A 24,834-nucleotide genomic window follows, 5' to 3' on the forward strand; every position below is an offset into this window, starting at 1 on the left:
CATGTCCTGAGTTCAATAGGGCTTACTCCCAAATGTATTAATAGGAATGCATTTCCAAGTTTCTCTTTTTTTAATTTGTTAGAGGAACTTAACAGAAGGAAAATGTTTTGTTGTTTTAGGATTCCACACACAAGAAAGAGATTGCTGGGGTCAATTTGTTTATCTTTCTATAACCAGTTGGTTCCCCTCCACTAATGTAAGGCTAAGGGATCCTGCTAAGCCCTCTATCAGCTGAATAGGGATCCGGCAATCTTCAGAGATTCTCCCTTCCCCCTGCACCCCCCTGTGCCACTTCCCAAGCAAATGGCTTCCCAACCTTCTGTAGCAGATTTGAGGTTTCCTTCTCCCACTACCAGAAGGCTGTGCTGGATGAAAGAGCCACTTCTCAGGAAAAGGAAACCAACTGGATACAACCCAGTCAATCGTAAGCAGTTTTATAAAGTAAGACGCGCACCTGTACTCATCAATACCTAAACAGCTCTGTCCCTACAAAATATAAGCACACTGGCCAAAAACTGATCCTCAAAAATAAATGAGTAAAATACTACATTGTAGTAGATGTAGCAGGTATGCACATGTACCCTAACCCACAATACAAAGGAAATATTAAACATCAGTGGATTAGTATATCTCATGGGTAGGCACGGGTGGAGCTGCGGTCTGAACCACAGAGCCTAAGACTTGCCAATCAGAAGGTTGGTGGTTCGAATCCCCGTGACGGGGTGAGCTCCTGTTGCTCGGTCCCTGCTCCTGCCAACCTAGCACTTTGAAAGCTCATTAAAGTGCAAGTAGATAAATGGGTACTGCTCCAGCGGGAAGGTAAACGGCGTTTCCGTACGCTGCTCTGGTTTGCCAGAAGCGGCTTAGTCATGCTAGCCACATGACCCGGAAGCTGTACGCCAGCTCCCTCGGTCAATAAAGTGAGGTGAGCACCGCAACCCCAGAGTTGTGACTGGACCTAATGGTCAGGGGTCCCTTTACCTTTATGGGTGGGCAGATTAAGGCCTGGGGGCCAGATCTGGCCCAATCTCCTTCTAAATCTAGCCCACGGATGGTCTGGGAATTAGCGTGTTTTTACATGAGTAGAATGTGTCCTTTTATTTAAAATGCATCTCTGGGTTATTTGTGGGGCATAGGAATTTGTTCATTATTATTTTTCAAAATTTAGTCCTGGCCCCCAAGGTCTGAGGGTTTGCTGAAAAGGTTTACTGACCCCTGGTATATCTGTAGGAATTCTCCCCTACATTTGGTCACAGTTAATGCAGATTGTTATGTTTGTAGATGTTATAATAAATGTACATTGATTAAGTGGTTTTATCCAGTGGCGTAGCGTATTTAATATATCACTAAATATATTTATGTAGACCTTTAATATCTCCTCTATTCCTGCCTGCAAGGTAATACTGACCTAACTTATTGGATGATTGCAATAATTGCTGTCATGATGTGTGTAAAGTGCTTTGAACCTTCAATGAGCAGCAAATGCTTGCTAAGCATTAGTTTTATATCTGTGGAACTGTTAGATTAGGCCAAGTTCCATCAAAAGAGATGGTGAGAACATCTTATAATTAAAATGATTTCCAACTCAGAAGTTTTGCACTCAATACTAGTTCACACATGCACAGCCATAACTGGACTGCTCAGTGACTGGTGACTCACAGCTGAATTTGTCAATACAAAATAAAGAAATTCCTTCCAGTAGCACCTTAAAGACCAACTAAGTTTGTTCTAGGTATGAGCTTTCGTGTGCATACAGGTATCTGAAGAAGTGTGCATGCACACGAAAGCTCATACCTAGAACAAACTTAGTTGGTCTTTAAGGTGCTACTGGAAGGAATTTCTTTATTTTGTTTTGACTATGGCAGACCAACACGGCTACCTATCTATAGCTGAATTTGTGACTTACTTCAATTGAAAACCCTTTGGGGAGCAGTGCTATGAACATGTTAGTTCTCTGGTGATTCATTGCACACATTTAAGCAAACCGCTTTATACATTCATGAACTCCTTTGCAGATGACCTAGTATTGACATTGCAGGAGACAATCCCAGGTGGAAAAATCAAAGTTGGAAACAGAACTGCTAGAACCCAATGCTAAGATATTGTCGAGAATGTATAATCTGCTGTTGAAATGGAACACTGAGGATGAAACGGAAATATCTGCTATGATAAAATGGGCACAAGATGTTGGTCATAACATTATGTTTGCTGACTGGGAACAGTTGTGGACCACCGGTATGAAATTTACGGCATGTAATGCCTTAAGAGAGAATATTATGAAAATGATATATAGGTGGTACATGACCCGAGTCAAGCTTGCAAAAATCTATCATTTGCCCAATAATAAATGTTGGAAATGTAAAGAAACTGAAGGAACATTCTTTCACCTTTGGTGGACGTGCCCAAGGATTAAGGAGTACTGGGAAATGATTTATAATGAACTGAAAAAGGTATTTAAGCATACCTTCTTGAAGAAACCAGAGGCCTTTCTCCTGGGTATGGTCGGCCAACTGGTGTCAAAGAAGGACAGAACTTTTTTTATGTATGCTACAGCAGCAGCTAGAATACTCATCGCAAAGCACTGGAAGACGCAAGATTTACCCACCCTGGAAGATTGGCCGATGCAAGTAATAGACTATATGGAATTGGCAGAAATGACCGGCAGAATCCGAGATCAAGGAGAAGAGCAGGTGGAAGAGGATTGGAAAAAGTTTAAAGTTTACCTACAAAAACATTGTAAAATATATGAATGTTGAGGACATTGAAAATGAAACGAAGGGGTTCTAGTGATTAAGATAAATAAGAGTACAAAGGGAGGGATAAAGGACGAAAATGAATAACGAATGATCTTGCTGAATTAATTTTTAAGTGGAATACAAGAAAGGGAGGCGGGTGGAAGTAAGGAAAATAAGGTCTTGAAGGTTACAAATTTGAAAGAGAGTTTTTTTTATGCTAAATTTGCTTTTTTATGTGTTTTTTTTTCTTTTGTTTCTTTTGTGATATTTGTTGATTTTTGTTGGTTTGTTAACTTTTTTCTTTTGTAAAACTTAATATTATAATATATATATACATTCATGAACTCCTGATGAGCATACAGTTGTAAACAACCCTAAACCTAAATCATTTCCTCTGCAGAAAGCAGAACTGCACTAGAGCAACATTGGGTGCACCCTGTTCACATTGCAAGCAGGCTCCCCACACCTTTCAGTGGAAGGGCCGAGTTTCATTTACATGCATCAGTGCTTTCACGTTTATTGAGAATTACTGGATCATCAAAGTGACTATTTCTGGCAGCTGAAAAGCTTGTTTCCAAACCCTCGTTTTACCTGTATTATTATAATCATAGAATTCAGTTCACTGGCATCAGGGGCAGACATCTCTGGGCATCCTCAAAGATCACACCATAGGATGGGTGCTTATACAGATTGGGCAAGGTAATTACCAGTAATTGCAATGACAGCAGGTGGGCCCTTTTAGGAAGGGGGCCCAATGAGTGCACTTTACATAAAAGCCCTCCAAAACTGGAGGCAGCACTGTCTGTTCAGATGGGGGGGGTTGTGCTCCAAAGCCAACATGAGTTGACTTTTCATCAGATTTGTGTACACTAAGTGCACACTAGAATTTTAAAAACTACCTGATTATAGTACTAACTGCCTGTTGATTGGTAACTGATCAGTTTAATTTGAATAACACTGCACATTATCAGAACCTCACCATAGGTGTTTTTTTGAGATATTTAAGGATGTAACATAACTTAAATAGACATAACTTCCACTCTTTTTTGAACAGAATATAATCTTTAATATTTTCCCTTCTTTTTTAAAAAAAATCCCAGTTTCATTAGCATACCAACCAAAACATATTACTTCATGAGCGGCTGAGAATTTTTGTTATGGGTAAGCTATGAAAATGTAAGAAAATAATAAACCAAAATGTGTTTTTAATTCATACCTCTATTGTTAAAAATTGGTCATACAAATTAATCAACCAAACTTCAGTTGATTAATCTAGAAATCAAACCAATTACAGATTTCAGTCATAGCACAGACAGATCCAGCCTAGTAAATGGTTTTAATTCAAAATGCAACTGGGCACATTCTGAAAAGTCTTTAGAAAGTGACTTGAACCAGGAAATGCTGAATGAAGTTGATGCTAATGAACTTGTGCTGAACCATTCAAAAGCCTCATTCAACAAAAGCAAGTCTATTTAAACAAAAGGTTTATCTTGTGCCACCACTATTTGCCACAATGCTTTCTGTACCCAGACAGTTTTAAATTATTCAAAAATCTACAAAATAAAAAAGTCAGCATTAAAAACCATAATGTGAATCTACCCTCAGTCAAACTGATCATGCAAGAAGAGTCAGAGGCATTGCCCAGTTCTCATATTAAAATGATTATGCAACAGAAGGTGTTTTACCATGTTGTCAATTCATACAGTAATTGGTGTTGGAAAGCCGCAAGCCCCTATCATTTTAGTCAAGAGGAAATATGTCAGAATCTCATGCTTTTTCCTCCCACCCAGTTCTTAAGTAAAATTAAAATAGTCACATCACTAGACAAAAAGTTCGTAATGGTGTCCTCCAAAATGGTATAGCAAAGGAGGCAAATTCCAAGCCTTTTCAAATCTCTCTGTTTTGTTGATAGTTTGGCTCCTAATTTCCAAATGGGTTGTTTTGAAATTATAATTTTTACTGATATAAAAATTTATTAGCTCCTATCTGCGTGTGTGTGTGTGTTAATTCAAATTAACATACAAAGAAAATTGGTATCTCTAAGTGGGAAACAGGTTTGTAGTGAGAAGGAGATAATTAATTTTGCAGCAGAGATTGAGGATAAAATTTCACTCTTTCTATAAACTATAAAAAAAGAATAGGAAAGGAATATGTGTTTATTCTTACCTTCATCTCTTTTGCGTTTGTTGCTTTCAGCACTGGGAGATGTAATTCCCAGAATTCCACTGATGGAGTAGGAGGAGCCTGCTGAGTCTGTGCTTACTGAGGACACTTGTGTCACGGAACCCGTGGAAGCTGTGATTTAGAAACAAACCAATCAGTACGCATATCCAGAGTACGCATATCCAGAGGATGCCATGCAAACAACGTTTCCATGACTGCCATCTTTGATAGTTGTTTTTCAATACCACTACCTACAACCAGGAGGCTGGGAGAGGGGGAACAGGGAAATTTGCAGCCTGGATACCTTTCTGGAACATTTAAATTTCATTTTCTGCCATGTCTTACAGCCCAGCCCTATCTTATTAGCTTTTGTTGCTGACAGAAAGACCTGCTTTATACAGCAGCAAGCTAAATTAGCATCAGGTACCTATCAAGCATTGCAAAAATATTCTGCCCTGTCTATTTTCATATATACACACCGTAGACCCACAACATATGTGCATTTAACTTGTGCGCATTCAGCTTCAAGGGCTTGGCAAATGATTTTTAAAAATAAAAATAAAAGGCGGGAGGGGTGGGCCTCTGGGGGGAAAGACTGGCAATTCCACTCACCATTCCACCCAATATATTTTGACTATAAGCGATTTTGACTTTATGCACTATCCCTGCAACATAACCCCTGCCTAAGTTGAGTCAGCTGTGTATACCATGAGAACAGTGGTAGAGATCTGTGCCATTTACTAACCCATACCACAGGGTTAACCAGTGTGGTTCCCTCCAGATGTCTTGAACTACAACTCCCATCATTCTCAACCATTTGCCATGATGGGAGTTGTAGTCCAAAACATCTGGTGGTCACCATGTTAGCTATCCTTGTCACAGGATAGAGCACTTTTCTAAACTACTCAAAATGCTTCATGTTTATTTTATCAGTAACTGATACAACAACTCCGTACCATATGCTAGTGTTATATTACCCCCATGATAAGATGAGAAGTGGCTGCCTAAAGGGAATCCACTGATGCCATAGAGGTCATGGCTGAAATGAGATAAGAACTACAGATAAGTAGCTTACAGCTCATGTTCTTAAACATTATGCTATATTACTGCACAAAAGATTGCTGGTTGCATCTCCAAGGCATTCAGGTCAACATATATGGCGTCATCCCGCAAGATGCATCAGTCTAAAAGTTTGTTATGATTATTTCGCCTGGACAAATAAACCCCTGGACAAGCAGAGATTTGAGCCTACATCTCCCACCATTTATGTCCAACGCAATAAAGCACCTGCCTGCAACCTGGTGTTCTCTGGGTGTTTTGGACTACAATTCCCATCAGGCATAGTATTGCCAGCTGAGGCTGATGGGAATTATAGTTGAAAGCATCTGGGGTTCGGAAAAGCTGCTCTAAATTGACAGTAGATTGCATTCTTGCTAGGACCCCTGATACTAGGACATCTATGATATGACTGGTAATCTGCAACTCTTTCAGCATTTGAGGACTTGAGTAAGACAAAGATAGCACTGGGGGCACTAGATCCTCTGAACTACTGCCTCAACATAGTGCATATGGTGCCCAGACCAAGAGCCAAAAGTATAATAATAATAGATTAAATAACTAACAATTTGCTGCCCTCTTATAGCATCCAAAATATGGCTCCTGAGATAGGCACCTCAGTCTGCCAAATACTAAGGACAGCCCGGTCCAATACTTGAAGCTATATAGAGTTCACTGGGAATCCTAGATATGTTAGAACTGCATCAATTGGACTTATGATGCAGGGTATGTTTTGAGTGGTCTCTTTCATGTTAAATTTTGTGGTTGGTAGACATTCTAGTTTGTGTATTTAGGAAACGGTGGTTTAGAGGCTTATTTAAACCATCGCTCATATGTCTTTTATATTCGTGCAATTCAGAAATTCCAAAATGCATGCTGCAATTTGTCTGAAAACTCCTATATGTTGAGATAGTTACCACTTCATACATGAGATTCACTCAAGATTCTAAAATTGGACTCAGGATTTTTATCCCAGAGTAAATGGTTAGAGGATTGCTTGCCTGTAGTCCAGTCCATAATTTTTAATGAAGTATGTGGATTTAAACCAATTTAGTCCCTACTGAAATCACTGAGATTAACTGTCTTGAATCTAAGAACTTCATTTTTGCTGGATTGTGGATTAGGTTGTTAGTATTCTAAAATGCTGACAGCTCAGAAAATATGGAGATTTTTCAAGATAAAAATTAGTGAATTCAGTTCTAAAGGATTAGGCAAAGGAAAAATTAGAAAATCTGCAGTGAAGAGAAAAGTGGCAGTGAATATTAAGCCAAAGTGGTCTATGGAAGCATGCCTTACAACCCAGTTAAGCTGAAGTACTTTGACTTCACTCATTTGGTTCAACAGGGCTACATAAGCTTGAATATATTATAAAAGTAGTTTGAGTTAACAGGGCTTATTTTAAGCAAGGTTATGCTCATCTGTCAGAGACTCCACAAGAAAAAAAAACCCCTAATATAAAGTCCATCACTCTTCAATGACTAGAGTTAGATGGTCTGCATGTGAATTAGGCAAAGAAGAAGAAGAAAAAGCAGTAAAAAGTTTTCAAAGTTTTGCTACCTCTTCACTCAAAATTGCAAGTGCACAAAGAATTATGGAAGGGTTGGTTGATAGAAGAAAAAAAACACATTCAAAACTACTTACTGACTAATGATGCAGAAAATGTTATGAATAACTATCCCTTTCTTGATTTATTACTTTAATTATCTGACATTCTATAGACCCCCATTAGTGGGATGATTTTTTTTTTTTTTTTTTTGGTTTAGATTTCAATTTTCTGTCTCATGGTGAAAGCTATTTATCATAATAATCAGTAAAATTCAAAACCTTTTAGCAGTATTTATAAAATTCATTTACCATGTTCAGCCCTTGGAGAATGACAAAGAAGGTGCATTAGTACGTGTGCTGAAGTGTTCTGTGCGGAATTATCTGCCCATAAGAGTGATTAAAAGTTCTTTCGAATGAATTGCATTATATATTTTTAAGTATATTTAAAAAAAAAGTTACCTATGCTGTGACTGGAGGCTGGGACTTGCTGGTTGGGTGGTTGCTGTACCTTTGTCCGTATAATCCTGCATATAGACAAATGGCTACTTACTATTGGGTATACAACAATAGAGCAAAAAAACAGCTATGCAGGTAAACAATAACTAAGCATGATGAGTGTCCAAGAAAATTATTCCTCTTCATTACTATTATATTTCCCAAATTGAAAACCAAAAAGATGCACTGAGCTGAGAACTGCCTAAATGTGTTATCAGCCATAGCTGAAAAGTTGGGAAATGCACGTCTACTTAAATACATTCACAAAACTGGAATTGCCCACTTTCATGTGTGAATGTCATCATTCACAATGCTTGGACATTCACTGTAACTCATATATGTAATCACCCCATCAAGAGAGACTGAAAGAATTGCAGCTGAGCAAATGGACCAAAGCCAAATATACAATATAAACAACACAGTGTCCAAAACGCAGGATCTAGGTACTTAAATTCCATTGACTTCCAATGGATATAAAATAACTGCAATAATAATAATTACACATATTATTGATCTCAATAGTACCTTGTCTCATTAATTTCAACTGGAGTTAAGCATGACTAATTTATCCAGATTGGGGCAAAATGTGGACCCTGGTGCAGGTTTGTGGGTGATTGCTGCTTTTCCTCACAGCACCAAATATTCAGTGAGCAAAATCTGCACAGTTCTAAACCCTCGCAACAGCAAATGTCTCACTAACTACCGTAAATAATTCTGTGGTGTTTCCTCTCTGCTCACTCCTGTTGGCTGATCTCAATAGACTTGTAGAAATGCCCTAAACATTAACATCACCATAAATTAAGGTTTTTGTGCCAACTTACTTATACATACATATCTAGAATCATACCTACTTTCAAAATATTTGCTAACACAACATTTTAGGCAGCAAAATGTGTGTGTGTGCTACATATGGTTTAGGCTTTAGTTAATGCTGGGTTGGAGAACTGAAGTTAGCATAAAATAAATAAAATTGTTAACAATGGAAAATCCACCGTGGAGATGCATTAAGAGCACTGAACGCAGGAGGTCTTCTCTGTATATTTTCCTAGTGACACAAATGGAGATCTTGCCATTGATTTAAATAAGAACAAGATTGATGCACTCACTATAGAATGGTCTTTTATCAAATAGCACACAGTTAATTGATATAATTCTCCACACAGTATATATGCCTGTTTTAATATAATATTTTAGCTGGCAGCTTGTGGCCTGATGAGTTCCTGGCCACACTCCCAGCTTTTGCCTGGTTGTCTTCCAGATTTGTTTTTTCATGTTTAGTATGTTCACAGAAGAACACTCTCCTGTCATAAAAAAAAACAAAAAAACATTTTCCTCTTTGGCATTTCAGAACATCAACTCATAAAGTGACAGTGCCAAATTACTGTTATCTGCCTCTTCCTTTGCACCATTTACCAAATGTAGATGATTATGATGGGTGGTACTCAACTAAGGTTTACTCAGAGTAGACCCCCTGAAATTAATAGGCATAATGGTAGTTGTGCTTGTTAATTTCAATGGGCTTACTCCAAGTTCCACCTGAAGAGTTTGGTTGTAGTTGTTGTGTTGTGTTAATACTTAATGAACAATTCAGGATGGGATCCTCTTCGAGTAATACTATATTTCCAAAAGTTTTGAAAGCTGAAGCACATTTCAAAGAAATAAGTAAAACCGAAAACTCCTGTACACTAAAGAGTTTGCATTTTAAGAGTTTGTGGCCCCCAATTCTAGTTCAAGGCCTGTTTCCGGCCTGAACATAGTTTTAGACTGTACAAGCCCAGGGAACAGAGCAGTGAGCTGTGCAGAAGGTGGTTAATTCTGCTCTGTCTTTGCATCATGGGTGACTAAGCTCATCTGATCACACCTAATGCAGAGATACAGCAAAGTACCCACCTCTAGAAAGAAGAGTTTGATTAGAAGAAAGCAAGGTAAGAGCAGTAAATCATACAAAGACACAGTGAGCAGCCTTCTTACATGGGTAGGAACTGAGGCACACCTAAAAGTAACAGGAACCCATAGTTGAGAATTTCAGTCTGAAGATGATGAGGCAACACGAGCCTCTACTTCTTAGGTCTGCTCTGCAAGTATTCTCTGAATGTACAGTAGCTTCTCCACTGGAAGCCTTGCACACTAGCTAGCTAGAATGAAGGTCTGGAGGCTGTATCTGCACTGCCGCAAATCGGCTGCTACATTTCACATTGCCTGCATCTCAGCATGCAACTGACCTGCTCAATCTGCACAAGGCTGTAGAGTGGTTTTGCACTGAGTAAATGGCCTTGGGAACCAAACAGGTGACTGGTGCAATTCTTACACACCAATCACTCTGCTGGCATCTGTACAGGGTTCAGAGCAGGGCTGGTCTTGGATCTTTCACACAGCACTTAATTTAATCTCTCTCTCTCTTTAGGTATAAGAAAGAAGCACATGTATTTATTTTAAAGTATTTTGCCCAGTGTTTGCCCAAAAAGGCTTCCAGGGTGGTTTCCTGATCCATTAAAATAAAATACATTTTGAGTATATAGAAAGTTCACTTCCTCCTTACTGAGCATCCTCAAACAATCCCAGCACATATGGGATTGTTCAGAGCACGGAGGAGATGGTGGTCCCTTCCAGACAGGCCAGGGAACAACCTGGCACTTCTTATTTTAATATATAAGGCAGAATGTCCCATATGTCTCCTTTCTGCTTTGTGCTTCCACACAGGACATAGCTTTCTCCATTTTACAGAGCAATACTACGTGGAGTGTAAGCTAGTCAAGGCAGGTGGGGAGGTTCTTCTGTGGGGGCAACTGGTTAGAGAAGACTGGGCTTGAATGAACTGGTGATCGTGACTCCCTGTTGCGTGTCCACCCTATGCTTACAGGCACACATCCTCATTTCATGCGTTGAAGCATCAAACGCTACATGCAAAACATGAATGCCACCTGAATTATGAATCATCCCTCAATATTGCTAGGTTTTATTAGGCTTTCAAATAACATTCAGATGGACCTGCTTTCTTTGCCCTGCTAACTCTATTTATTTACACATTTCCAATTTATTCTGCATCTTATAACTTAAAATATCTGATCAATATATTTCCTGCTATACAGAAATATGTACTTGGTGAAAGAGACATAGTCGCTTCTTCAAAGGGCACCAATTTGCCCTCTCATAGAAACTGTTAAGTTCTGCAGTAGATGACAGAAGCATGCACTTTTTCTGTGTCAGAATGTGCACGGATCTGCCCATTTGCTATTGTCTCTCCACTTATACCTTATCTTCCCAGAACTATAAAGCATTTCATTCACTAGGGGTGAATTCAAGTTTACTTGTCATCTTGCAAACATTTTTTTATATATCCACAGTAGACAAATGACGTAAGCAAGGGTCCAGCTGAGCTGGCACTGTGTTTTATCAATTATTGGTGTAGGATCAAGACTCTGCGGCGAATACCGGACATAGAGGAATGAATTGAAAGAAAAGAACAACTAGAACACCTCAGTCCCAGACACATAAGTCAGGATTGAGATTTAATTCTCTCTTTCTCTTTCTCTGAAATGCAAAAATCATGTATGTACATAAATGTGTATATGAAAAGAGACAGAAAGAGAGAGATTGAACAGATTGCAGCAGGGGGTTTATCTCATGCAAACTGTACCAGCCTGTTTTGTGACTTACTTATTTGGAACTTAGCTGCTAATCATTTTAAGTAATTAGGCAGTAATATTCAAAAATAATACAGGAAGAGTAACTGAAAGGGAAAAAATATGCAAAAAATTTACCCGTGCCTGCTCTTTTTATGAACATAATATGTGCCTTGCAGTTGAAGACCAAAGGTATATATCTAGTTCAGCAGTGTTACTGGCTGTGGCCAGACAGGTACGATTGTGTTTTCACAAGCAGAGCATGAAGTTAATAGGTTTCCCTTGTTACTGGTCACCAACAGCTGGTGTTCTAAGGTTTACAGCCAAACTCTATTTTTCACCCATGTGTTTACAAAAGAGAATTTTGGGAAATAAAAAAAAATGTAAATACATGTACTTGCATTTACTCTCATCCATCCTCTATTACCTTAGCCGCTCTGATGTGCCCAGAGACTAAAGTGGAGCTGCATGACACAGCTCTATATTGAAGTGTATGTGTGTACATCTATGTTTAAATATCCATATTTAATGCAACCACGTGGGTTTCAGTGCAATAAATAAATTCCTCCCTCCTTTTGTTGTTTTGTTATTCTACATTCCCCCTTCCCTCCTTTCTGCTGTGTTTTCCCCTTCACTACTTAACTTAGACTTAAAGCTTTTTGGGTAGGGACCTGACTATTCATGTATGATATTCTACAAAGCAGCCTTCCCCAATCTGGTGGCCTCCAGATAAAGAGAAGGAAGAAAGTTAATAATACTCAGTTCTAGGGTTGCCATATTTCAAACAGGGAAAATCTGGACAGAAAAGTTTTTTAAGGAAAACTGCTGAAAATGACCCTGCTGACATGGGTTGAAATACACCCGGATTTTCTTGGACATTAAGCGATTTCCCTCCTAGACGCTGCTTCCAAGTGCAGTATTCCGAATATGTTCACAAAATCCCGGACGTATGGCAACCCTACTCAGTTCTTCAAAGTCTCTGCTATTAAATGACGGAATCAGCAGGTCTGTTTTATAATATATAAAAGCTATGTATTACGATACATAACTTTTTCAGTATTCTTCATTAACAATTTCATTTGGGGCAGGTAGCAGAAGTCAAAACGTTAAGTAACTTGCTGGTTATGCATAGAATCAGGATACGTGCCTTGTAACAGTATAACTAGTAGTATGACTATAGCTGATTGCAGAGCTTGGCCGGTGGTTTCTAGCGCACATAAAAGATAAATGTTGTTTTCAGGCAAAAAATAGTTCAGACAGCCCAAACCAACCCAGGAATATTTGGGCTTCTGCCAGCTTTGTCAAATTGACATCAATGGGACTAAATTGGTTTAAGTCCGTGTACTTTCCCTTAATTGGCCTATAGGCCAAGCTGTTGTTTTACTTCTCAGTTTTAGCCAAACATTTTAAATAAATGACTTTGCAATATGCAAAAATAGTACAGCTTCATTTTAGCCAGACACTTTCTGTACACATAATTTTGCCCATAGTCCTGCAATGATCATAGCAACAGGGCACGTAAATACCAAATAACCAAAGCATATGGAAAGGCAGATAAATTAGGTTATGCTCTATTGTCTCTATATAAGTGCTTGAGATTTCATTCTGTTTAGGAAACAGAAGCCAATGTTCTGAATGGCATTAGAATTAAAAGTTGGAGCCAAAGTGAAGCCTCTTGCACTTAACATCTATTGAATTCAATGGGACATAAATCAATTGCAATATCAGGTGACCCACTTATTGAACATTTATCATTATTCGTCTGCACAAAGTTCTTAAGGAGATTAGGTGATATCAGCAATTTATTGGGCATTCATTCTCATTTGCTTGTGGGGAGGTTAAATGATGTTGCATCCAGCAAATTTTATCCCATACTTTCTAGCACAATTTCCCATCACTTTCCTTATTTTAAAAAGGTCAGTCTGCAGGTGAAGCTGGTTTGCCGTGCAAGACCTCCCAATCAACTTTAATTGTACAACCTGAATTTGCCAGTACAGTATGTGATTGAATCTCATCCAATAATAGTGGAAATCTGGAAGTGCTTTAAATTACCCTGTTAATTTCAACAGGACTAACTTTCTTCATATTATTAATATGTGCAAAGCTGTATATTTCTCACTGCAAAATATCTGGTGAAAATATGCAATTAGATTAGTAACCAGTCAAAAAGCAGCAATTTTTGTACCCTAACCTTTTAAAAAACATTTTAAAATCCTATGAGGAAATTACTAAGTAATTAGTGAGTGTTCCAAAGATGCTTGGATATTGAAAAGAACAAATAAAATAATTTTGCAGCTATATATTACACGTCCAGCAATACAAATAGTGTGTTATCGTTAGATAAAGTTAGAGCTTTTAAATGAAATTCCATGAAAATTTTCTTTGGGGCTGTTGTTTCTAATACAGAAAAGTATTCCACTTGTGTGAATTTTCTAAATTTAAAATAAATTGTATATTTAAAAAAAAAATCCAAATATCCCAATTTAAGCTGTGCTGCTACCCTAAACACGAGACACTTCCCACTAATGGGGCTTGGTTTCTCAGGATTTAACATAATAATTCACAAAGGATGTGGTCTGCAAGCCATCTATTTCAGGGTAACAAGGTGGACTTAACTAGAACTACTGTGAAGTAAACTGTAGCTCATAGCTGAATTATCTTTCAGTTCTCCTATGAAATATATACTTAACTTTTGATGTGATGAACTACAATTATGCACATTGGGACAGTGATTGCTTCTTGAGAAAAGCAGTAATTGACACACTGTTCATAAGCATGACTGTTCATGCACCGGACAAGTACAAATTGCAGAAACTTCATAATACACAATCTAAGATAGCACTTTGTATGCAAGAATCTCTAAAGAATTTTGCAAAATTAATCATCCGTCTGCATAAGATTTAATAGACACATTGCACAGGTCACTAAACTGGAGGATACTCTTGATTCTACCACACTTGTTTCTATTAGCAGATGCACTACTGATCTACCCAGGTTCATTTTAATTAATCAATAATAAGGATGGATGGTAAATCTAGCAAAATATGACCACATGGTCCTTGTCCTAGACTAGTTCTTCCTTATTTCCCAGTCTACATTCCAAAGTTATAGACTCACACTTTTTTGCATTAGAACAGTTACGTTCCTAGTTTTCACATAACAAATATTCAGCGTCTTAGACGGCAGAAAAATGGAAATTCAAGACAGAGACAATGGGTGTTGTGGAGAAAGAAATGTTCGTATTTATTTATTTTGTATACCGGTATTCATTTTTATCTTGCCTTTCAGAAAATTTCTTACAAGGTACTTCTTCCAGCTATGCTCAATGCACCAAACATTGCATGAGAAACAGATCACAAAATGGTTATGAATGCCTTTTACACATGTGAAGAGCCCTGCAAATAATCAAAATTGACCCATTCCATTTTCAGACAATTGTAAGAACCACTGTCCACATGAATCTCCATTGTACTGCCCAAAAGATCCTTACCTGTTAATTGAGCTAACGCTGGGTACTGTGTCGTTGTCACATACTCGCTCTGCTAAAAGCCTGTCCCTGATCTCCCAGGCAAACATGGTGGGGTTTTGGCGTTTATATTCTGCAATCTTTTCTACTACTTTGGGTGTGGCGACCTTTGGTTTTGACCCCCCAATAACTCCAGGCTTAATGCTTCCAGTCTCATAGTACCTACAACAAAATTTCAGGAAAGAGGGAGAAAAATTAAAATCAATTCAGGAATGCATTTTCAGTGGTCATTCCCATTATATATGCTAATGTAATGGACCCCTAGTAAATTGCAACCCATGTATTTAATTCTCCCACTGAAATCAATAAGACTTAGAAGTGTTTAACGTCACATGATTTGTGTCCTAATTCTTTTTTAAATTTGCCATTATGGATTGTTTGATATATAACTATAGGTACATGTGTGTTTTCCTTCATGGCCAGAAGGCAATAAAAGTGATGTGATTTTAAAGGGCAAGTAAAAATTGAAAATTAACTGAAAATGTGTGTTATTAATCTGTAATAGCAACAATAATAAAAAGAAATTGGCACTGGCATAATTTTTTTACTTAAATAGGGGTGGGGAGCATCGGTCTCATTTGTAAATTACTATTAAGACTTACCATCCTTTTGCAACTAAGTGGTAAAACAATATCATGGAAAGGTAAGTGCAGTCAAAACAATGCACGAATTTCTCTCCTTTTTCTTCATTCCTTTTTCTTCATAATTGTGAAGGGCAAAAATTAAAACACATTTTTCCTAACTGCTATCTTCAGGGTAGGGAGAATTTTTGAACTACTGGCTTTACTGTTAAACTACCATTCTCCTCCGTAACCCATTGCAATTTACTGATGCATATGAAAGAAGAATCTACCAAGCACTTTTCCTATACAGGCACCAGTAAAATGGACATGGTTACGTTACAGAAAATTTAGGTAATGTGCACCCTTTGGGTCTAATGCTCATCTACTGTACACTAAAGACTATCAAGGTCTCTGGACTAACCATGTTGAGAACAGCCATGATAACAAACCAGCGGTGTCCCAACAGGAGAAGTTCAACACAGAAAACCCAATTATTTGTATACCAACCAAAGCCTCTCTAACTAGCAATATCATAAATCTGTATTATTAATCATTTTTCTATACAAAAGGCTCAGACACACATCATATTAAAATAAGATGAGTTTACAATCTTGGGCTGCATTTCGGACCCAGCACTTTGGTGCTCATCATATTTTCATTTAACTACACAATTTCAGCTGGGCATCTTTTTTCTGGGAGCCCTTTGTCAGAGCCTAATATCTTTGTTCACCACACTGGCAAGACACTGAAGTGAGATTAGAACAATTAAAATCAATGAGAGTTTTGCTGTTGATTTCAATAGGATATGTAGCTCACTTACATCCTGCGTTTATGTTTTCCCATTGGGTTTTTTAAGAAATTGTCTGTTGTACAACTCTTTAGCTGAGAAATACTAGTGAAACAAGACAGTGCTGGCTGGGCCTGATGGGAATTGTAGTTCTGAACATCTGGAAGGCACCAGGATGGGGAATGCTGGGTTAAGCTTGATATTAAAGCCTTCTGAAATATTGCACTGAGTCTAATGAAGCTGCTAAGTTTTCATGTACAGTGGTACCTCTGGTTACGAACTTAATTCGTTCTGGAGTACCGTTCTTAACCTGAAACCGTTCTTAACCTGAGGTACCACTTTAGCTAATAGGGCCTCCCGCTGCTGTGGCCGCCACGGCACAACGCGATTTCTGAGGCAAAGTTCTTAACCCGAGGTACTACTTCCGGGATAGCGGAGTCTGTAACCCGAAGTGTTTGTAACTCGAGGTACCACTGTATATACAATGAATATATCATAAAATAACTGATAGTGTACATTTGTATGACAAAACAATGCATAAGAAATGCCTTCATGGACTCTCCTGTTTTAATCAGCCATGCCTGATCTCAACTCAGTTAAGGAAAATAACTTTAATTTAAATTCTTCTCATCAAAGTCAATAGAACCAGGCTGATAAAGTACTTAAGAAGAAAGTCGCCACTCATCAGTCACTGTGCTTATGAGGAGTACTTTTTATTTTTACAATGGAAAATAGTTGATTTTCTACATATCCTTTTGCACTCATTGTCCCTCAGTAGCTGATTTAGAAATCATTTTTATTATATATACCTCTCGCTTTTTTATTTTACCTTTCACTACTCCATGGAGCTCAAAACAGCATACAGTACATGGTGCCATTTCCCCTTCTATTTTACCCTCACAACAACTCTATGAGGTAGGTGAGGCAGAGAGTGTGATTGGCGCAAGGACACCCAGTCAGCTTTATGGCCAAGCAGGGATTTGAATTCTGATTTTCCCACCCAGAGAATGGTCTGGGAGCTTGCAATAGGCTGAACCATGTGAAGTGAAGTCTAAATTGCTATAAAAAGTATAGCAAGGGCCTGAGGATCAGAAAGAGTGGCTTGTCTTAAGTCACCGAGTGAAAGGGCAGTGGTGAGATTTAAACCAGGAACTTGCTCATTAATAGGTCAGCGTTCAAGCCATAACCTGTGCTACCTAATGCTATTACACTATTTAAACTAAGCAGGTTTGGAATAGACCTGATCTGAGAGCACTGTTTTTTATTATTAGGTTAAAATGTCACTAATATTTTAAACATGATAGTATACAGGATTCTGCATCAGACTGGCTTCTGGGCCTTAAAGAGTACAGCAAAATAGGTGAATCTGGTTCTATGGATCGTGAATTACCGGGTGATTAAAACATCATTCTTATTTTTATCTAATGCTAGGGTCAGTAAATTAACAAACTTGTATCAAACCAAATAATGACAAATAATTTCATTTGTGCTGTGAACAACGACCGTAAGACAAACTGCACCCATTCATAACTTAACTTATAGTCTGAGAAGACCAAACGTCCCAGAATGCAATGTCCAGTCTTGGGAAGAATCTAGACCCATATTCAGGATGCTGGCATTGTTATTGGGCTAAAATGCATTGCCTATACAGATCCCATTATATTCACAAGCAGTATCAGTTAAACAATCATAGTTAAGATGGCTCAGCAACAAACTATTAAATATAGAAACAATTTGCTGGTGTTGACATCTTTGAAAGGTTTGCCACTGTTGCTATTTATTTTGTGCCAGTGTTTAACTGTTGTAAATTAAGAAATATTGATTCCTAAATGTAGAATCAAGCATATTTTCTGTGCGTGTTCCATATATATATATATATATATATATATATATATATATTCACAGAGAGAGAGAGTGCTCCAATTACAGTGACATTTTACCAACTGTAATTATTAGTTATGAAAATAATGAGCTATGAAATTCCAATTTATTGTTGACAACTTAAATGACAAAGCTCTGGAACTCAATTCTTAGCTCCATAGCAATGCAAATATATCTAGTGACAAATCTATTCAGAAACAGTAAAACTTTTAGATGTTCTTTCTTACTGGTAATGAGTTGCTTGTTTATTAGTTTTATTCATTGGCTAATAGAAATAGTAAGCTAAAAGTTAAACTTTGATGTGACTGCCATCAGGGTGGGATGAAGCAGCAAAGATAAAATGTCACAAAACTGACTGCTGCCGTTGACACTGGTAATTTTAGAAACTGCACTTAAATAACATTCCTGAGACCATACATATTGGCCTGCTCTGGCATCACAAACAAAAATCTGAAAAATCTCCAGTTGTGCAGTCTTAACACTACCAGTGTCTTTGATAGGCTTTTCGCTGAGTTTCCTAACTTGCCTCTTTTAAGAAATATCAACAATATTAGAATGCTTAAGGATCCAGTCCTGAAACTGCTTCCTCAAGAGTATTTCCATTAAAGTTAGTAGAGCAGCACCTCTGGCTTGTTTTTTGTCTTTTCACACATGGCAGTATAAAATCAAGACTCCTTCCCCTTAATCCAGTGAACTGACATTTTGTCAAATAGATGTAAGACAGAAAAGATCCAGGTCTACTTGTATCTGCTGACCTTCGCTATATCCCACTATTGACTCTGAGGATTTTGCTCAGAGAATGGGGATCCTGAAAGGATTCACATGCACAGAACACTATAAAGGATGTTTAATTTTACTGCAGAATTTTTGTATTTTAATATAAACGGGACTGGTTTTGCATCCATGGTCAAAAGTTCCTTTTTATGTAGTGAGATGGAAAGATGACCTTATTAAAAAAGGAACCATAATTTACCAAATTTACTTGAGAATTTGGCTCTAGTTAGCGTGAAATTGCACAACTTTCTAAAGAAACTGTATTTGTGCAGCACTAACTACAAATCTTTACGTCTGCTTATGAATAGCTCTTTTTTTATAGGTCAGTGGAAGTACAGAAGTCATAGTAGTGAAAATGAAATTTAAGATATTTATATGCTGTTGAAAAATCAGTGGTTAAAATTTAAGAGTTCTATCTATGCATCGTTACTCAGAAGTAATCCCCACTATGTGCAATGGGACTTTCACAAAAGCATGAATTGGTTTACAGCTGAAATTATTCAAATGCAACCGAAAACCTTTAACTTTTTATAGGTTAGGCAGGTGAAAAACAAAGAAGTGATAGATAACAAAATAACCTATCCAGATTTTATTCAAAGTTGCTGGGGAATGGGTGGACGGAGAGACAATACAGAATACGGCAGTACCTTCAAGACTAATATATTATGGTATATGCTTTGTGTGACTAAAGAGAAGAGTATCCCATTATGATGGGAAGCAGAGTAACATGGTACATTAACAAACTCTCCTTTGCAAGAGCCAAAACTTGATTATTGCGATCTTAACCAAGTTACATTAGTTTAATCCGCCTGATTAATTTATTTTAAAAATTGGAGCATTATATCATAGCAAGTTCAAAATCATTGTGTCCACAATCATACTGTTCCTCGGCCTAGGTCAAGTAGTACTTTACATACCGAAACAAGAAGCTTCCCTTTCTTTCCTTTTTAAGTATTCTGCTGTTGCTACACAGTTAGAGCATCTCCACCGTGAACAGATAGGTTCACTTAAAGTTCAGTAATTAAGATTATTAATCATTAAACTGATTTTTATTTATTATGTGCAAATTAAATAATTAAATGACTAAAAATGGCTTGCTTTTTAAGCGAGCATTTGTTGATTTCAGGTGGATTTCGATGTGGCTCACTTAGTTCTGTTGAGTGTGCCTCAACTATTTACTATTTGAATTGCTAATGTTTCTTAGAAACAGAAAGGGTACCTCTCACTAAATAGTAATTTTCCATAATATTGAGATGACTCATAGATTTGCCAGCATATTCAGTAGGAAGCATATAATAAATAGTTCCATAATCAATAGCTTCTTAAATATATTCTCAATAATCTATTTCTACAACATTTCCTAGATTTGGTAGATGATAGATAGATAGATAGATAGATAGATAGATAGATAGATATGGATTTCTCTGAAATTCTTGTCATCATTGGGTTAACTCCCAAGAATCTGCCTAGTCACAAACCGAACTGTTTTTTAAAACACATTCCAATAACAAACAGCATGGTATTTTCTCTTTAAGAATCAATGAGATTCACTTATCTCCTTTTACCTGCCAAGAATTTTGCTGACACAGCCATGGCTGACCCGTAGTTGCCTGGAAATGTCGCAGGGTCTGACACCTTGATGGGCAAGTTCCACAATCCTTTGGCGGACTACGTCAGGGAGTGGTCGACCATTCACAAAAACACCCCCTAACTGATTCACTCCTCCATGTCCTGAAACATATGGGGGGAAACAAAAACAAAAACAAAAACAAGCAGAGAAAAAAATACATCTTTGTGACTGTTTAGAAGATGCTTACATAAGGCCTGTTTCAGCTATAGATTCCCATCTACCATCAAGCACTGGGCAAATTCTTAAACAAGAGTTTCAGTTTCAGTTCACCATTTCTGAAATGATGGCTATGGTTTATTTGCTGAGAGGAGGAGGAACAATGTTATTTACTGAGACCTAATTTGACATTGATAGCAATTTTACACTTGTGTAACTCTAATTACTTCAATAATTACCCAGGATTATGTGGCATGAGAATCAGGCCTCTGATTTGCAAAACCATTTCTCAAAAGTTATTTTTAGGCCAATGCCTGAAATCATCAGGCAATGTAAAATCACTCATGATGCCTAACTGATAGGGTGGATATAAAGGCTGAAAATCCTTAGCACGCTCACTTTTAAGTACCATTAAGCTCAATGAGACCTACTTTCCAGTAAACGTGCTTAGGATCAGGGGTGCTATCTCACTTGGTTAGAAAAGAAGGCCCAAATATTTTCCCATAATGGGAAAATATGGGGAAATTTAGGAAAATTTACTGAAAGATTAAATTTGCCAAGCATTCACTTTTACTTTGAAAATCACAGTTTAATTATGTATGTCCTCAAGATATATGTATGTATGTATGTATGTATGGTCAATAACTTCTAGCTGATATAATGTAGAAGAGCCTCTATAAATATTAGGAGCCTATAGAGCCTGGCTCAGACAAACTAAATAGATTATTCTTTCTCTGTGTGTATTTTCACTACTCTCCTTTAGCAAGGTGAAACATCTATCTGTTGTGAAATGGTTCTCAACTAGATGAATAGCAGCTAACTGGGTAAAATCAATGAGCGCGAAATATAATGACATGTAGCTAACTGAGAAAATATAATTAACTCCCAAATTGTTAATCATGCAAACTACTTATAATAGAGAAATTGCAATGTTGAAAACAAATAATTGCAATAACCAGCATCATTGGCAACAACTGAGCAAAAGTAATAAGCTAATCTCTCTATTTACAGAGGACTTGAACTGTTCAGAATCAGTTGACAAGGCAAACCGTTTCTGTATTAAACAAACCAGTTACATATATAAAACACTTATTTTAAACCCAATAATTTCCCAATTCATAAATTGCTGTCAAACTTTGGAGTATGTCAGAACATATGAAAAATCCACAATAAATACTTGATTATTAAAGTAATTTGTGTCAACCAAGCACAGACTCGTACTGTAGCTGCTCATTTTAAAAACTGAATATTTTATTTTTCAGCTGATTAGTTATGGCTAAATATGTTCTGCCCTTAAAATGAAGTTTGGTGAGTCCACTTTTTGCTTTCTTTGTTTTATTGGTGCCTTCATTTTGAGCTTTAAAATACTGTCTGGACCAGGAAGGAAGGAAGCAGCTTAAAAAAAAAAATTAAAGGGTTCAGCTGTTGAAAGAACATGGTTTTCAGTCATTATTTTTACCTCAGCAGGTGTGCTTTAACAATATTAAACATTATTTAATAGAAATAATGTTCACTATGCTGGCTGCGTAAGAATCCTCAAAGATTACAAATTGCAAAGTCAAAATTAGGCAAAGGGACTGTGTACTTTTAGGTCTTGGTTAGCTATACATTTGGATGCAATCTCTATTGATTTAAAATCCTGGTTAATATTGCAGCAACCAGGAAAGGGGTCAGATTTATCAGTTAACTTAGACAGCAGTATATCCCTGCTCTTAGAAGTTATGTAGTGTAGAGTAGTTCCAGCTTCCCAGCTGAAACAGATAAGAATGCTGAAAGAAAATGAAACCCAGCTGAAATTAACAAACTTGGGAGTACCTGGTAAGGGCAAAGATTGAAGCACTGTAGCCTCCCAAGTGAACAAAGTTGCAACCAGGTGACTACTGTTACTGTAATATCAAAATACAAGGACGATTTATGAGAGGAAAAGAAGGCAGAGACAGGAAAAGAGTGGGAATAACAGAGGGGAGAATTCCCTCACATCCTAGTGTATAAAGGTTCACTAAGAAGGCTATGAAACATTTTAATTCTAATAATCAAGGCTATTGCTCCTGGATGTTTGAAGGTTTAAGCAGGCCAGCAGTGCACATGACTGGAGCAAAATCAAACAACTGATATTCCACCTTTGTAAAAGGTTTGCACATTTCCTGAATTACAGACCTTGAGTGTATATAATGCTTGGTCCTTATGGAGGGTGGGGTGGGTTAAGGAAATAAACTAAGGAGCTCAATGCTAATGGATAGTAAAAATGAGTTAGGAAGTTTAAACAAGTGGATGTTTTAGGAAAACTAACAGACAAAGACACACACACATACATACAGTAGACACAGACAGGGGCACATGATATTCTGCTTCCAAAAATATTACCTTCTTCCCCACCCACAATGGCCAATTTCAAACCTAAAGCCTTTCATCCAGTACAAAATGAAGGGGAGTAAGAAGGCAGTCAGAGTTTCCATTCCAAAGCTATATGGACTGGGGAGAATGCCAGGAAAAGGATCCTTTCCTACCCAAGGCCTGGATGGGTTGTTTGCTGTTAATCCTGACCGACCTGCACTCTCTTCCTTGGTGGGCTGGATCTGCAGTTGTCCCGTGACATCAAAGTGCAAGCTGGGCTAAGGAAACGACGCACAAGTCATTCCTGAGTCTCTCGCTGGCAGTTAAAGGGGACTACGGATTTATGTCGGTCATCTTACTAGCTGGGGGAAATTTATGGGACGGAAAGGGAATAACTAGTTTAAATGAAAAGAAAACGATCCATCCGTGGGGAAGCTGCAGTGTGTGCCTTCCTTATTATCAGGCAGAAATTCTCTATTATCAGATAGAAGTTATCGGTGTTTCAATTTACTTAAATAATAAAAAAGCATTAATTCAGAAAGGGAAAGCGAGCTGATGAGACCTTCGTTGCTACAAGGATCAGCCAAGCACATTAAAACACTCGAGGTACAGAAAGATCAGATAGTTCTTTCTCAGAATGCAAGTTAGCTCAGCTCTTATAAGATATTGTTCGTTGTTCTGCCCAGCATAAGATTCCTTGTCTTCTTGGGGTAATTGGTCTGCCCAGGAGAAATCAGGTTGCAGATATTTAGTAAGGCTGGAACGACAAATGTCGACTATAGAATTAGCTACTCGAAAAACTTCCATAAGGAAGCTGGGTGCGTCTGAGTGTGTATGAGAGTGTGTGATGCTATGTGCCGGTGTCGCAAGTTCGGCATGAATCTTTCTCATTTTCTGCCCATGTGCTTGCCGGTGACCAGTATTAGATATCTGCATACAAAACAGGCTGAATTAAGTATGTGTACCCATGGCTAAATGTATTGCTATATAGCTGTGCCTGTGTGTTACGCAGCTGTTTTTATTTATTTAACTGATCATATTTTTATTCCATGCTTCCTGCAGGGACGATAGATAGATAGATAGATAGATAGATAGATAGATAGATAGATAGATAGATAGATAGATAGATATAGATTCCTAAACCGCCAAGAAAAGGAGAAAAAATATCTAGACATATGCATACAATGAGTCAGTCCCCCTATTTGGATACAAAGTTTTACAAGACTGATGAATCGCCAACGCTGGTTCCTGACTAAAGTGTGGCATGACAGATAACAGGTTATGTGGAGCGAGGGGGTGCAAGCACGCGCATCCAATGGGCGAAAACTCATTAGCAATCAATAAACAAACATCTAATACACTATCTATTTCAGTTTCACTGTCACTTGGTTGGGTTTTTTTTTTTTTAAGGAACCGGTAAGATCACGCATACAGGCCTAGATGGGGCGTTTTGAAATTCATGTTTTTTTCTCTTTGGCTATTGCACATGATTTTGGCACGTCCAAGACTTAACTGTCTCCGGCATTATCTGGTCCAGTTGGTTATCTGGTCCATTGAAGGGGGGGG

At 37.8% G+C, this 24,834-nt stretch overlaps 1 protein-coding gene across 4 annotated transcripts in view; it reads right to left on the reverse strand.

Annotated features, from left to right (window-relative positions):
* The window catches only part of PAX5 (paired box 5), a 261,611-nt gene that overhangs the window by 176,521 nt on the left and 60,256 nt on the right, over nt 1-24,834 (reverse strand). For all 4 annotated transcript variants that reach the window (XM_083719437.1, XM_083719436.1, XM_083719434.1 and 1 more), the window contains 4 exons: nt 20,714-20,879; nt 15,108-15,305; nt 7,959-8,023; nt 4,902-5,030 (listed from right to left, as the gene is read on the reverse strand). In XM_083719437.1, the coding sequence (XP_083575563.1) occupies nt 4,902-5,030; nt 7,959-8,023; nt 15,108-15,193 (280 nt within the window). In that variant the 5' untranslated portion in view covers nt 15,194-15,305; nt 20,714-20,879. The remainder of the gene's footprint in view (nt 1-4,901; nt 5,031-7,958; nt 8,024-15,107; nt 15,306-20,713; nt 20,880-24,834) is intronic.

The sequence above is a fragment of the Podarcis gaigeae genome (genome assembly GCF_964106915.1).
Source record: "Podarcis gaigeae genome assembly, chromosome: 17".
NCBI lineage: Eukaryota > Metazoa > Chordata > Lepidosauria > Squamata > Lacertidae > Podarcis > Podarcis gaigeae.